The sequence below is a fragment of the Oncorhynchus keta genome, chromosome 10 (genome assembly GCF_023373465.1).
Source record: "Oncorhynchus keta strain PuntledgeMale-10-30-2019 chromosome 10, Oket_V2, whole genome shotgun sequence".
In the NCBI taxonomy this organism is placed as follows: domain Eukaryota; kingdom Metazoa; phylum Chordata; class Actinopteri; order Salmoniformes; family Salmonidae; genus Oncorhynchus; species Oncorhynchus keta.
The window spans coordinates 6501566-6518547 of record NC_068430.1 but is presented as its reverse complement, the minus strand read 5'-3'; the positions used below and the strand labels follow the sequence as shown (position 1 = coordinate 6518547).

At 44.0% G+C, this 16982-nt stretch overlaps 1 protein-coding gene across 1 annotated transcript; it reads right to left on the bottom strand.

The window, feature by feature from the left end:
• Positions 1 to 7199: 7199 nt before the first annotated feature.
• Positions 7200 to 16462, bottom strand: LOC127932606 (collagen alpha-2(I) chain-like). Its single transcript, XM_052528614.1, has 4 exons — positions 16343 to 16462; positions 7956 to 8325; positions 7794 to 7901; positions 7200 to 7685 (listed from the first exon to the last, which is right to left on the bottom strand). The coding sequence occupies exons 1-4, from the start codon at positions 16460 to 16462 to the stop codon at positions 7246 to 7248; spliced, it is 1038 nt and encodes a 345-aa protein (XP_052384574.1). The 3' UTR covers positions 7200 to 7245.
• Between the last annotated feature and the right edge of the window lie 520 nt (positions 16463 to 16982).

Here is a 16982-nt window from a genome sequence, read left to right as displayed (position 1 = left end):
CCCCTGTCCATAGGCCCATGGACAGGAAGAGCCATCTTGGATACCGGGTCATCCTACACACTGCTCAATGAGAAACTGTGGAAGGAGGTTAACGGTCCACAATACACCTTGAAGCCGTGGACAGAAGGTCCACTCTATCTGGCTGATGGTGAGGCTAGACGACCACTTGGATGGAGTGAGGTAGAGTTCCGCCTGTGTAACCGCTCCTATATGATTCCTTCTGTTATTCTACAAACCAGGAACCTTGCTTTTCCTGTCGTGTTGGGAATTGATTTCATGTACTTCAGTGGTGTCCAGATTGATATCGCACACAATTGCTACTGGTTTCCATACAATCCGAGCGAGAAACATTTCTTCCAATCAGAAGCTATGAAGTTACATGATTGGGGTTCAAATGTGGCAGTCTTCTCTGCCATTGCTCCGGTACCACTAACCCTCGATAATCCTTCTGACGATCTCCTTTTACAGGCTGTGAGAAGAGCTCAGCTGGAACAGCCAGAGGAGTTAAGGCTGTTGGAACAGCTGCAGAATAATGCTGATGTATGTACTTCAAAGCTGGGACGCACCAGGCTCCTGAAGCACAAAATATTCCTAACACAGGAAATGCCAATCAAGCAAAAGCCATATCGTTTGTCCCCAGCGAAGCTAATCATCCAAAAGGGACTCATAAATGATATGTTAACCCAAGATATAATAGAACGTTCCTCCTCTCCCTGGGCTGCTCCTGTTGTCCTCATCCCAAAAAAGACTGGTGGTCTTAGATTTTGTGTGGACTATAGGAAGACCAACAATGTTTCCCAGACTGATGCCTATCCTCTTCCCACCATCCATGAGATCCTGGAGTCATTGTCTGGCGCTGTTGTGTTCACTACCCTTGACCTCAATAGTGGTTATTGGCAGGTTGAGATGGACCAGGAAAGCAAGGACAAGACTGCGTTTGTCTGTGCCGAGGGCTTGTTTTCCTTTAAGGTGATGCCCTTTGGATTAAAGAATGCCCCTGCCACTTTCCAAAGACTCATGGAGATTGCGTTAGGTGAGCTCAAAGGGAAGATCTGTTTCGTCTACCTGGACGATATAATTATCTACTCTCAGAACAGAGAAAGACACTTTCAAGATCTTCAAGCAGTGTTGGACAAGCTAAGAGAAGCTGGTCTGACCTTAAATATGAAGAAGAGCAACTTCTGCCAAACCTCCCTGAAGTTCCTTGGCCATATTGTGTCTTTCGACGGCATTCATGTGGATCCTGAAAAGACAAAGGCTGTACAAGACTTCCCTGTGCCAACCACACTCAAGGCCCTTCAACGGTTCCTTGGTATGGCTGGATGGTACCATCGGTTTGTGTCGAACTTCTCCCAGGTGGCAGAACCCCTCAACGCGATGAAGCGAAAAGGAGCGAAATTCCAATGGACGGCAGAGTGCCAGACTTCCTTTGAAACCCTGAAACGACATCTCGTCACACCTCCCATTTTAGGTCATCCCAACTTTGATTGCCCTTTTGTTGTTTACACTGATGCAAGTGATGTTGGACTTGGTGCTGTCCTAGTCCAACAGACTGGACTTGGCACTGAAGAAGTGCTAGCGTTCGCCAGTCGGACATTGAATGGAGCAGAACGGAACTACTCCACAACAGAGCAAGAGTGCCTTGCAGTGGTCTGGGCTTTGGAAAAGTGGAGGTACTACTTGGAGGGAAGACACTTCACTGTGGTCACTGACCATTCCTCCCTTGTGTGGGTGTTCAAGACCAACAAACCAAGCACCAGACTCATAAGATGGGCTCTACGGTTGCAAGAGTTCACATTTGCAGTGGAATACAGGAAAGGAAAATACAACACTGTTCCAGATGCCTTGTCCAGAGCTCCTACTTGTGATAACGGTGGCCCTGATCTTACATGTGCTACTGTCCTGTCAAGCAGTCGAGACTCGCCCAAAACGGACTTTCCCATCTCTGATGAGGCCATATGGAAAGCTCAACAGGATGATCCAGAAGTACAGGCTTTGTACCAGACTATCCTGGAAGATGGAGAAAAGATGGTCAATCCTACCACAAAGCTGACCATCATTGAAGATAAAGTCTACCGAGTCGTACAACTACCTCACAGAACACTCTACCAAATGTACATACCGGACACTCTACGCCTACAACTGCTTCAACATTTCCATGAAGACCCATTAGCTGGTCATTTGGGCAGGTTCAAAACCTACAAGCGGTTGCAAGCGTTACTGTACTGGCCACATCTGAGCATGGATGTGAAGTCACACATCCAAAACTGTCAGGTTTGTCAAATGTACAAACCAGAAGGTAGAAAGCCTGCTGGCAAGTTGCAGCAAACGGTGGTTACCCGACCTTGGGAAATGTTAGGAGTGGATTTGATGGGTCCATTTCCTAGAAGCTCCAATCAGAATGTGTACATACTTGTTTTTGTTGATTACTATTCAAAGTGGGTGGAACTCTTTTCCCTGCGTCAGGCCACAGCAAGGACCGTCTCTAACATCCTTACGAAAGAGATCCTGACTCGCTGGGGAGTGCCTGATTACATCCTGTCTGATCGAGGTTCCCAATTTGTCTCTGATCTCTTTGAGGAGACCTGCCAAAGATGGAACCTGAGGCAGAAGTTGACCACGGCCTATCACCCACAGACCAATCTCACTGAGAGAGTAAATCGAACCTTGAAGACAATGATTGCTTCCTATGTAGGGACCCAGCACAAACACTGGGACAAGCACCTTCACGAGTTTAGATTTGCCCTGAATTCTGCTGTGCAAGAGTCCACTGGAGTCACACCTGCAGAGCTGAACCTAAGTCGTCCTCTCCGAGGACCCTTGGATATGGTGCTACAGCCCCAGCAGCTTACTCCAGACGCTGCTTGCTATGACCAGGTAGGCCATCTCCATGACTTGAGAGCTCTTGTCTCAAAGAACATGATCCAGGCTCGACTCAAGCAGAAGAGAAATTATGATAAGAACAGACGAGACATGCAGTTCCAGCTTCGTGATCGGGTGTGGCTTCGCTCTCATCCTTACTCGAAAGCTGAACAATTCTTCTCGGCCAAGCTCGCTCCTAAATGGCAAGGACCATATAGGATTGTGGAGCAGATGGGCCCTTTGAACTACCGAGTGGTGAAAGAGGACACAGGTGAAGATATGCGCATCGTCCATGTCTCACGCCTTAAGGCCTGTTACCCCTCGGCTGAGGAATGGAGGCGATTGAGCGCCGCAAGGTCCTGGATATCTTTGAAGAGGATAGTGAGGATACTTTTCTCGGATTCCCAGACCCAGAAGTCTCGCACCTTAAGGCCTGTGACTACTCAGCTGAGGAGCGTGAGCTCCAAAAAGTAATGAATATTTTTGTAGAGGAAAGTGATGAGGAGACCTTTCTCGGTTTCCCGACCAAGATGTGCCTTCCAGGGCAATGGTCGGCTTTTTCCAGGGAGGGGTGTGTGACGGCCCTGAATTTTTCTGAACCGTCTCAGTGCAGCTCCTTCCAATAGGGCGCTTTCCCTTTAATTCCCAATTAAATAGCCAGCATCAGCTGCACGAAAGGGGGGTTGTGATGGAGACGTGCATGAGGATGTGTTCAACCCTCAGTTCCGAAGCTTCTCTATTCCGTTTGTTTTGTTACCGTTAAACGTGTGTTTTGTAGCCTAAGAGAGTTTACCCAGGATCGGATCCACTCATCGCGTCCCTGGACTACACCTCTCCGTTCTTCGTGGCCTTTCTCCGCTGGAGATCTATTGGCGGATTGGATTGTCTGACTGACCGACTGACTACCACCTTTTTGTATACGGTATTTCATTTGTTTGGATGTGATGTATACTGTGATTTGTGTAGTTAGTGGTAGTTGAGGACTTAATTAAGAGTTGATCCGCTTTAAAGTTCTGTGGTAAAGTAATTGTTATATTGATTGTATGTTTAATACTGGGTTTACGCTACACGGAATGAACGGACAAACATCGCGTGACAAAAGTCACTTGAGTTCACTGAACTCCTTTACCGGGCAGGACTCTTTTTAGGCCCGAGGTACAGGACATTTCTGGAGGAACCAGAACTCATTGTGATATTATTATATGTGTGTGTGTAATCATTGTTGTTGCTAATACAACCCACGCAACAGAATATAGTTGTTTTTGAAGTTCTTTTCAATGTTTTAAGGGTTTATGAAAAGTTTATTTCCATCCTGACTTTTACATACGTCCTTTGTATTGGTGTAGACTTGACGGACCAGATGGGACTCATTCCCACCCAAACTAAAAGGAGAAACCAATGTTTTCTCTGGTAGGCACAACCTACCTGGCACCCCTATAAATAATAACCTCAAGTCAAAACCGTTACATGCTAAAGCCACTTTCTACCACTCTAAATTCCAAGCATCTGCCTCTAACCCTAGGAAGCTCTTTGCCACCTTCTCCTCCCTCCTCAATCCTCCTCCCCCTCCCCCCCCTCCTCCCTCTCTGCAGATGACTTCGTCAACCATTTTGAAAAGAAGGTTGACGACATCCGATCCTCGTTTGCTAAGTCAAACGACACCGCTGGTTCTGCTCACACTGCCCTACCCTGTGCTCTGACCTCTTTCTCCCCTCTCTCTCCAGATGAAATCTCGCGTCTTGTGACGGCCGGCCGCCCAACAACCTGCCCGCTTGACCCTATCCCCTCCTCTCTTCTCCAGATCATTTCCGGAGACCTTCTCCCTTACCTCACCTCACTCATCAACTCATCCCTGACCGCTGGCTACGTCCCTTCCGTCTTCAAGAGAGCGAGACTTGCACCCCTTCTGAAAAAACCTACACTCGATCCCTCCGATGTCAACAACTACAGACCAGTATCCCTTCTTTCTTTTCTCTCCAAAACTCTTGAATGTGCCGTCCTTGGCCAGCTCTCCCGCTATCTCTCTCAGAATGACCTTCTTGATCCAAATCAGTCAGGTTTCAAGACTAGTCATTCAACTGAGACTGCTCTTCTCTGTATCACGGAGGCGCTCCGCACTGCTAAAGCTAACTCTCTCTCCTCTGCTCTCATCCTTCTAGACCTATCGGCTGCCTTCGATACTGTGAACCATCAGATCCTCCTCTCCACCCTCTCCGAGTTGGGCATCTCCGGCGCGGCCCACGCTTGGATTGCGTCCTACCTGACAGGTCGCTCCTACCAGGTGGCGTGGCGAGAATCTGTCTCCTCACCACGCGCTCTCACCACTGGTGTCCCCCAGGGCTCTGTTCTAGGCCCTCTCCTATTCTCGCTATACACCAAGTCACTTGGCTCTGTCATAACCTCACATGGTCTCTCCTATCATTGCTATGCAGACGACACACAATGAATCTTCTCCTTTCCCCCTTCTGATGACCAGGTGGCGAATCGCATCTCTGCATGTCTGGCAGACATATCAGTGTGGATGACGGATCACCACCTCAAGCTGAACCTCGGCAAGACGGAGCTGCTCTTCCTCCCGGGGAAGGACTGCCCGTTCCATGATCTCGCCATCACGGTTGACAACTCCATTGTGTCCTCCTCCCAGAGCGCTAAGAACCTTGGCGTGATCCTGGACAACACCCTGTCGTTCTCAACTAACATCAAGGCGGTGGCCCGTTCCTGTAGGTTCATGCTCTACAACATCCGCAGAGTACGACCCTGCCTCACACAGGAAGCGGCGCAGGTCCTAATCCAGGCACTTGTCATCTCCCGTCTGGATTACTGCAACTCGCTGTTGGCTGGGCTCCCTGCCTGTGCCATTAAACCCCTACAACTCATCCAGAACGCCGCAGCCCGTCTGGTGTTCAACCTTCCCAAGTTCTCTCACGTCACCCCGCTCCTCTGCTCTCTCCACTGGCTTCCAGTTGAAGCTCGCATCCGCTACAAGACCATGGTGCTTGCCTACGGAGCTGTGAGGGGAACGGCACCTCAGTACCTCCAGGCTCTGATCAGGCCCTACACCCAAACAAGGGCACTGCGTTCATCCACCTCTGGCCTGCTCGCCTCCCTACCACTGAGGAAGTACAGTTCCCGCTCAGCCCAGTCAAAACTGTTCGCTGCTCTGGCCCCCAATGGTGGAACAAACTCCCTCACGACGCCAGGACAGCGGAGTCAATCACCACCTTCCGGAGACACCTGAAACCCCACCTCTTTAAGGAATACCTAGGATAGGATAAAGTAATCCTTCTCACCCCCCCCCCTTAAAAGATTTAGATGCACTATTGTAAAGTGGCTGTTCCACTGGATGTCATAAGGTGAATGCACCAATTTGTAAGTCGCTCTGGATAAGAGCGTCTGCTAAATGACTTAAATGATGTAAATGTAAATGTAATGTGTAGTTGCGTCCCCGATGTGTCTGTCTTCCCTTCTAGCCTGTGAGAAAGACCCAATCACGTGACGGGCATTGGCTAATGAGAATTGAGCTATCTGAGAGAGGCATGTTAGTGAAAGGTGCTTCGGAGCACATAGCCAGGATAAGGGAATTATAATGGTTATATTCAGCCGAAGGGCACAACGGCCACTGGCCACAAAAGGCATGGATTTTCTTTAGGGGGCGTTACGGCAACACAAAAAATGGGAGTCCTTTGGGAAATTTGAGGCATTATCAAGTGCTTGTCAAATTGTGAAGGAGAGACTGATGAAGTGTGTACAGCCTGCGCAAAAAAAAACTAAGCAGAGCTCATGCCTTTCATACAACTTTTTTCAAATCATCATTAGAGTCGCATCGTTTAGCTTCAGAATATATATTTTAAAAATATCTAAACATACATTGTTTGTATCACAGCTCCTTCTGTTTCTAACCTAACTTTTGTTTCGACATCTTCACAGTCAACGACTCCCACACCCTTATGCTGCCGTAGATTAACTAGTGACACTATTGACAGCTGGACAACAGACTGGCTAGTTGTTGGAAGTTGGCCCCTCCATATCCTGCATCCTTCCCACTTTGTACTGTTTAAAACATGCAAAGTAGACAAAGTTCTGCTACCTTATATTTTCTGTCTCTCTTTCCCTTTAGCTAGCATGCACACACACACACACACACACACACACACACACACACACACACACACACACACACACACACACACACACACACACACACACACACACACACACACACACACACACACACACACACACACACACACTCACGTTTACATTCGCACACACACACAGTCTCACACACACACACACACCCACACACACCACACACCAAGACAGATACATAGTGTGCTTTCAACCTTTGTCTGCCAGAAAGGAAGCTGTGAATGTAACAGTTTTTTAGGACTTCCTTTTTACAAGGTTTCTTTCAACTATATTTCTTCCGAAGCCATCAGATAGATTTGAGTTGATGCTGCTGCACTTGTTGTGAAGTGAATTCTTTGGCGAAAGGAAAAGATAAATAACTGGGAGAGCTTTACAACCTGATGTAACTGGTAGAGCTTTACAACCTGATGTAACTGGGAGAGCTTTACAACCTGATGTAACTGGGAGAGCTTTACAACCTGATGTAACTGGGAGAGCTTTACAACCTGATGTAACTGGTAGAGCTTTACAACCTGATGTAACTGGGAGAGCTTTACAACCTGATGTAACTGGGAGAGCTTTACAACCTGATGTAACTGGGAGAGCTTTACAACCTGATGTAACTGGTAGAGCTTTACAACCTGATGTAACTGGGAGAGCTTTACAACCTGATGTAACTGGGAGAGCTTTACAACCTGATGCAACTGGGAGAGCTTTACAACCTGATGTAACTGGGAGATTTTTACAACCTGATGTAACTGGGAGAGCTTTACAACCTGATGTAACTGGGAGAGCTTTACAACCTGATGTAACTGGGAGAGCTTTACAACCTGATGTAACTGGTAGAGCTTTACAACCTGATGTAACTGGGAGAGCTTTACAACCTGATGTAACTGGGAGAGCTTTACAACCTGATGCAACTGGGAGAGCTTTACAACCTGATGTAACTGGGAGAGCTTTACAACCTGATGTAACTGGGAGAGCTTTACAACCTGATGTAACTGGGAGAGCTTTACAACCTGATGTAACTGGGAGAGCTTTACAACCTGATGTAACTGGGAGAGCTTTACAACCTGGTGTAACTGGGAGAGCTTTACAACCTGATGTAACTGGTAGAGCTTTACAACCTGATGTAACTGGGAGAGCTTTACAACCTGATGTAACTGGGAGAGCTTTACAACCTGATGTAACTGGGAGAGCTTTACAACCTGATGTAACTGGGAGAGCTTTACAACCTGATGTAACTGGGAGAGCTTTACAACCTGATGTAACTGGGAGAGCTTTACAACCTGATGTAATGTAAGAAATGGTGTTATTAAGCAAATGGAGATGTATCTAGATTCCAAGCTCTTGGGGGATTAAGAAAACAACCAAACCAAACTCGTCGTGTTTGCAGGACAAAGAATGCAAAGAATGCTGAGTTGCATCCAAAGAACACCATACCTACTGTGAAGCATGGGGGTGGAAACATCATGCTTTGGGGCTGTTTTTCTGCAAAGGGACCAGGACGACTGATCCGTGTAATGGAAAGAATGAATGGGGCCATGAATCGTGAGATTTTGAGATTTTGAGTGAAAACCTCCTTCCATCAGCAAAGGCATTGAAGATGAAACGTGTCTGGGTCTTTCAGCATGACAATGATCCCAAACACACTGCCCGGGCAATGAAGGAGTGGCTTCGTAAGAAGCATTTCAAGGTCCTGGAGTGGCCTAGCCAGTCTCCAGATCTCAACCCCATAGAAAATCTTTGGAGGGAGTTGAAAGTCTGTGTTGCCCAGCAACAGCCCCAAAACATCACTGCTCTAGAGGAGATCTGCATGGAAGAATGGGCCAAAATACCAGCAACAGTGTGTGAAAACCTTGTGAAGACTTACAGAAAACGTTTGACCTCTGTCATTGCCAACAAAGGGTATATAACAAAGTATTGAGATGAACTTTTGTTATTGACCAAATACTTATTTTCCACCATAATTTGCAAATAAATTCATAAAAAAATCCTACAATGTGATTTTCCGGATTTTTTTCTTCTCATTTTGTCTGTCATAGGTGAAGTCTACCTATGGTGAAAATTACAGGCCTCTCTCATCTTTTTAAGTGGGAGAACTTGCACAATTGGTGGCTGACTAAATACTGTTTTGCCCCACTGTAACAGCGAAGGTTGCATTACATGTTAATTGTTAATTGTTAATTGTTAATTGCCCACTCCCTAATTCCCCCTAAAAAACAGCAAAGGAGCATCAGCACACTTGGTTTTCTATACAATTTGAGAGCCGCTGTCAAATTTACAGACGGAGCTATGAATGCCAGGTCTGACAGTGGGAGCGTAAAGAGATAGTCCACAACTTGTGACCAGAGACCACGGTGTTGGACAGTGTTCAGTCCTCAACATTAAAAGAGATTGCTCTGCTCAGTCTGTATTCTACATTTATTTTTATTTAACTAGGCAAGTCAGTTAAGAACAAATTCTTATTTTCAATGACCGTCTAGGAACAGTGGGTTAACTGCCTGTTCAGGGGGCAGAACGACAGATTTGTACCTTGTCAGCTCGGGGATTACGACCTTGCAATCTTCCGGTTACTAGTCCAATGCTCTAACCACTAGACTACCTGCCACCCCAGATGAAACCCTATCCCCTATATAGTGCACTACTATAGACCAGAACCCTATAGCACCCTATTCCCTATATATTTTAAAACATTTTTTAAATTTTACCTTTATTTAACCAGGCAAGTCTTATTTTCAATGACGGCCTGGGAAAAGTGGGTTAACTGCCTGTTCAGGGGCAGAACGACAGATTTGTACCTTGTCAGCTCGGGGGTTTGAACTCACAACCTTCCGGTTACTAGTCCAACGCTCTAACCTCTAGGCTACTTTCGTATGTGGCCTAAGTAATGCACTATAAACTGGTCAACAACCTCTCCCTCAATGTGAGAAGAAACTGGTCAAACTAGTACACTATAACCTGGTCAAACTAGTGCACTATAAAGGGAATAGTGTGGAATTTGGGACACCCCCCGACACTGGTCAAAACTAGTGCACTATAAAGTGGTCAAAGTAGTGCACTATAAAGTGGTCAAAGTAGTGCACTATAAAGGGAATAGTGTGGAATTTGGGACACCCACCTACACTGGTCAAAACTAGTGCACTATAAAGTGGTCAAAGTAGTGCACTATAAAGTGGTCAAAGTAGTGCACTATAAAGTGGTCAAAGTAGTGCACTATAAAGTGGTCAAAGTAGTGCACTATAAAGTGGTCAAAGTAGTGCACTATAAACTGGTCAAAGTAGTGCACTATAAAGTGGTCAAAGTAGTGCACTATAAAGTTGTCAAAGTAGTGCACTATAAACTGGTCAAAGTAGTGCACTATAAAGGGAATAGGGTCCAATTTGGGACACAATCCATGCTCCAGCTGTATCATTTGGTTGATGCAAAAATACCTCTGGAGTCAAAAACATCAACCAAGTCATGAAGTCCTAAACAAATCCTGTCCTCCTTTAGCTATCCACCAAAGGGGACTGTAGTCTTACGTAACCCTATAAACAGATATAAATGGAGCTTAGGAACTCAGAGCCAGCGTCCACATAGACAAAGTAATGGGAGCTCATCCTTAATGGATACCATTCTTCAAGGACCTAATCTACGTTGTTTTACTGACAATTTTTTTTGTTGTTGGTTAAAACTATATATCATTTTGATCTCATGGACGGTCAGACCTTTCGTCCATAGCTCCATCTATGAATTCGAGTGGTTAAATGTTTTCGGGCCCCATCTTGAACTTTATAACAAACTAAGTGGTGTGGCTACCATTTTGTTGCTTTTCAAATGAAGGATTGGGTCGTCTTTTAATGCTTATTTTCGCCATCTCCACCTTTCAAACAGTCAGCAAACCATCAGCCTTGGAACTCAACATGGCAATCTAGACTCCCAATGTGCTCATGTAGTGTTATAATACTGCAATACCCTCCGGCCTAGAGCCAAATGTCTATATGGATTACCAGGACGTGTACTGCCAGCATGCGCGGACCAACTGTCAAGTGTCTTCACTGACATTTTCAACCTCTCCCTGACCGATTCTGTAATACCTACATGTTTCAAGCAGACCACCATAATCCCTGTGCCCAAGGAAGCGAAGGTAACCTGCCTAAATGATAACTGCCACGTCGGTAGCCATGAAGTGCTTTGAAAGGCTGGTCATGACTCACATCAACAGCATCCTCCCGGACACCCTAGATCCACTCCAATTCGCATACCGCCCCAACAGATCCACAGATGAAGCAACCTCAATCTCACTCCACACTGCCCTTTCCCACCTGGACAAAAGGAACACCTATGTGAGAATGCTGTTCATTGACTACAGCTCAGCGTTCAACACCATAGTGCCCTCAAAGCTCATCAATAAGCTAAAGACTTGTTGTATTCGCCGCATGTGACAAATAAAGTTTGATTTGATATACCCCGGCCTAGGTGTACTGTCCGATTTTCATTTCTACTTTCGAAAGCAAACAACCTCTAACTTCTCACATGATATTATCAGGTATTTTGTCTCTCAGACTATGTGGATGTAGTGACATGACTCACCAGGTTGTCTCTCTCAGACAGTACTATCTGGATGTGGTGACATAACTGTCATAACTGACCTTAGTTCCATTTGTTTTTGTCTGTGTTTTAGTATGGTCAGGGGCGTGAGTTGGGGTGGGCAGTCTGTTTGTTTTTCTATGTGGGTTTTTGATTTCGGGCCTAGTATGGTTCTCAATCAGAGGCAGCTGTCAATTGTTGTCCCTGATTGAGAATCATACTTAGGTAGCCTGGGTTTCACTTTTGGTTTGTGGGTGTGTGTTTCCGTGTGAGTGTTTGGGCCACACGGTACTGTTTCGGTTTTGTAAATTCACGTTGTCATTTATTGTTTAGTGTCCTGAGTTTTAATTAAACATCATCATGAACACTTACGACGCTGCGCTTTGGTCCGATCCTTCTTCCACCGACGACAACCCTTACAATAACAGTGAAACTATCAAAAGAGTAAAAATAAGGAAGTTGTGTTTTGGTCTACAAGAACATTATTTTTCTATTATAAATGGGGGAAACTGATCCCAAACTATTTTATTATGCACTCAAGTTACTCATGGTAATTGATAACTCATGGTAATTGCTAAAACATGGTAATTGCTAAAACATGGTAATTGCTAACTCATGGTAATTGCTAAAACATGGTAATTGCTAAATCATGGTAATTGATAACTCATGGTAATTGCTAAAACATGGTAATTGCTAAAACATGGTAATTGATAACTCATGGTAATTGCTAAAACATGGTAATTGCTAAAACATGGTAATTGATAACTCATGGTAATTGCCAATTCATGGTAATTGCTAAAACATGGTAATTGCTGACTCATGGCAATTGCCAACTCATGGTAATTGCTAAAATATGGTAATTGCTGACTCATGGCAATTACCAACTCATGGTAATTGCTAAAACATGGTAATTGCTAACTCATGGTAATTGCTAAAACATGGTAATTGCTAACTCATGGTAATTGCTAAAATATGGTAATTGCTGACTCATGGCAATTGCCAACTCATGGTAATTGCTAAAACATGGTAATTGCTGACTCATGGTAATTGCTAAAACATGGTAATTGCTAACTCGTGGTAATTGCTAAAATATGGTAATTGCTGACTCATGGTAATTGCTAAAACATGGTAATTGCTAACTCATGGTAATTGCTAAAATATGGTAATTGCTGACTCATGGTAATTTCTAACAATAACCACTGCTCTATTACTTGTGTTTGTACTTTTGAACAAATGCTTGACCAGTGTGACATGACAAAGCCTCCAGTCAGAAGGCTGAGGGATACATTGTATCTGAAGAGATTCGCAAGGCAAATTGTTCATTGATTCAAATCAGTAGTCAAATATTTTTTCCCAAACTCTTCAACAGTGAGCACACCTCTTTTCCATACTGGCAACATCTGACTTGATCATTTGAATGATAAGCAAATGAAAACAAATGGTAGACAACTGCATGGGGTCAAAAATGTCATAAAACGCTTCTCACAACTGAGACACACTTTTAACGTGAACTATTGTTAAGCTCGTCGAAAGGATCGGACCAAGGTGCAGCGTGGTAGGCGTACATTTCCTCTTTATTAAAAATGAACAACAAAAGGCAAACCGAACGTGATGTTCGATAGGCTTCACAGAGCAAAAACAACATCCCACAAAACTAAGGTGGCAAAAACAGGCTGCCTAAGTATGATTCCCAATCAGAGACAACGATAGACAGATGTCCCTGATTGAGAACCATACTCGGCCAAAACATAGAAATTAAGAACATAGAGTTTCCCACCGGAGTCACACCCTGACCAACCAAACATAGAGAATAAAAAGATCTCTACGGTCAGGGAGTGACAGTACCCCCCCAAAGGTGCATGATAACTACAGTGCCTTGCGAAAGTATTCGGCCCCTTTGAACTTTGCGACCTTTTGCCACATTTCAGGCTTCAAACATAAAGATATAAAACTGTATTTTTTTGCATTTATACGGAGACTTGATTACACACAGGTGGATTGTATTTATCATCATTAGTCATTTAGGTCAACATTGGATCATTCAGAGATCCTCACTGAACTTCTGGAGAAAGTTTGCTGCACTGAAAGTAAAGGGGCTGAATAATTTTGCACGCCCAATTTTTCAGTTTTTGATTTGTTAAAAAAGTTTGAAATATCCAATAAATGTCGTTCCACTTCATGATTGTGTCCCACTTGTTGTTGATTCCTCTCAAAAAAATACAGTTTTATATCTTTATGTTTGAAGCCTGAAATGTGGCAAAAGGTCGCAAAGTTCAAGGGGGCCGAATACTTTCGCAAGGCACTGTTGTAACGGCGTTCTTCGTTTGTAGAAAGAGAGTCGGACCGAAATGCAGCGTGGTGGTTACTCACGACTTTAATGGAAAAAGTGACACATGAAATAACTATACAAAATACAAAACAACAAACCTAATTACAGCCTATCTGGTGAAACTACACAGAGATAGGAACAATCACCCACGAAATACACAGTGAAACTCAGGCTACCTAAATACGGTTCCCCATCAGAGACAACAAGAATCACCTGACTCTGATTGAGAACCGCCTCAGGTAGCCAAGCCTATGCAACACCCCTACTCAGCCGCAATCCCAAATACTACAAACCCCCAATACGAAACACAACATAAACCCAAGTCACACCCTGGCCTGACCAAATATATAACGAAAACACAAGACACTAAGACCAAGGTGTGACAACTGTATATACAACTTTACATTCCATTTTCATTCTACACATATCTGTTGGCTGGCTAAGAATCAGAGTCACCTTTATTTACCAAGTACATTTACACAGTCAAAGGTTTGGACACACCTACTCATTCAAGTGCTTTTCTTTATTTTTTTTAATACTATTATCTACATTGTAGAATAACAGTGAATACATCAAAACTATGAAATAACACATGGAATCTTGAAGTAACCAAAAAATGGTTCAACAAAGCTAAATATATTTTAGATTATTCAATGTAGCCAACCATCGCATTGATGACAGCTTTGTACACTCTTGGCATTCTCTCAACCAGCTTCACCTGGAATGGTCTTAATCTTCATATCGATGAGGGAATTTTTTTTACAAATTATACAGGACTACAATGTAGCCAACCATCGCCTTGATGACAGCTTTGTACACTCTTGGCATTCTCTCAACCAGCTTCACCTGGAATGGTCTTAATCTTCATATAGAAAAATAAATAAAACAAATTATACAGGACTACAATTCCACCAAAGGAGGCTACTACTTGTTTCAAAAATTGTAAAAAATATAAAAAGTGGTGCAAATGTATTCATCCCTTCTGCTGTGAAGCCCCTAAATAAGATCTGGTGCAACCAATTACTTTCAGAAGTCACATAATTAGTTAAATGAAGTCCACCTGTGTGCGATCTAAGTGTCACATGGTCTGTCACATGATCTCAGTATATATACACCTGTTCTGAAAGGCCCCAAAGTCTGCAACGCCACCAAGCAAGGGGCACCACCAAACAAGCAGCACTATGAAGAACAAGGAGCTCACCAAACAGGTCAGGGACAAAGTTGTGGAGAAATACAGATCAGGGTTGGGTTATAAAAAAATATCATAAACTTTGAACATCCCACGGAGCATCATTAAATCCATTATTAAAAAATTGAGAGAATATGGCACCACAACAAACCTGCCAATAGAGGGCCGCCCACCAACACTCACGGACCAGGCAAGGAGGGCATTAATAAGAGAGGCTACAAAGAGACCAATGATAAATCTGAAGGAGCTGAAAGCTACACAGTGGATATTGAAGTCTCTGTCCATAGGACCACTTTAAGCCGTACATTCCACAGAGCTGGGCTTTACAGAAAAAAAATAAGCAAACATGTTTGGTGTTCCCCAAAAGCCATGTGGGAGACTCCCCAAACATATGGAAGAAGGTACTCTGGTCAGATGAGAATAAAAGTTATATTTTTGGCCATCAAGGAAAACGCTATGTCTGGTACAAACCCAACCCCGCTCATTACCCCGAGAACACCATCCCCACAGTGAAGCTTGGTGGTGTCAGCATCATGCTGTGGGGATGTTTTTCATAGGCAGGGACTGCGAAACTGGTCAGAATTGAAGGAATGGTGGATGGTGATAAATACAGGGAAATTCTTGAGGGAAAACCTGTTTCAGTCTTCCAGAGATTTGAGACTGGGTAGGAGGTTCACTTTCCAGCAGGACATTGACTCTAAGCATACTGCTAAAGCAACACTCGAGTGGCCTAAGGGGAAACATTTAAAAGTCTTGGAATGGCCTTGTTAAAGCCCAGACCTCAATCCAATTGAGAATCTGTGGTATGACTTAAAGGTTACTGTACACCAGTGGAACCCATCCAACTTGAAGGAGCTGGAGCAGTTGGGCCTTGAAGAATGGGCAAAAATCCCAGAAGAAAGATGTGTAAAGCTTATAGAGACATGTGCAGCTATAATTGCTGCAAAAGGTGGTTCTACAAAATAGAGGGCGAATAGTTACCCAAGCTCTTATTTCTTGTTTGTATCTTCAAAGTGGTAGGCATATTGTGTAAATAAAATGATACAAACCCCCCAAAAATCTATTTTAATTCCAAAATGTAAGGTAACAAAATAGGAAAAATGCCAAGGGGGATGAATACTTTCGCAAGCCATTGTAGCTTTGAGAACATGACTACCTGTTGGCCGTTTGTGATTTTCTACAACATTGTGGAAGTGTCTGCTTACAATGCCTATGTCCTGTGGACTGAAATCAACTAGCAATGGAATGGGGGCAAATTGTACCAACGCCTGGCTTTTTTCTAAAGGAGCTAAGCTCTCATCACTCCCAAGAACCAGAGGAGTGCTCGGCCACCCCGATCGACAGCAGCTGCATTTGTCTTCCAGAAAGTTAAGCTGGGCCATCTAGACCCGGCCACCCCGATCGACAGCAGCTGCATTTGTCTTCCAGAAAGTTAAGTTGGGCCATCTAGACCCGGCCACCCCGATCGACAGCAGCTGCATTTGTTTTCCAGAAAGTTAAGCTGGGCCATCTAGACCCGCCTCCAATCAACCAGCAATGGATCCAGTAGATCCAGGTGATGGCAAGAAACGGAAAAGATGCCTGACGAGACAATAAACCCAGCACCATTTGTGTAAAATGCATTAAATATATCTGCAAAATGCACAAACATACATTGTGTTAAACATGTAGAAAGACTGAAGGGATCATTTTGACCAATAGGGTAAAATCATACCTAAGTGTTAATGTTACTGGGAAATACAAAATAAATGCCTACTTGGGGAAACAAAACAATGTTTGTTTGTGAGAAAAAATGTTTAACAAATAGTTCTTAAATGTAGAGTTTTTTAAATCAAATGTTCTTGTAATTCTTTCTGAAAGGTCTGACAAGACAAAATATAGTTTGGGCTGTTTTTAATTGAT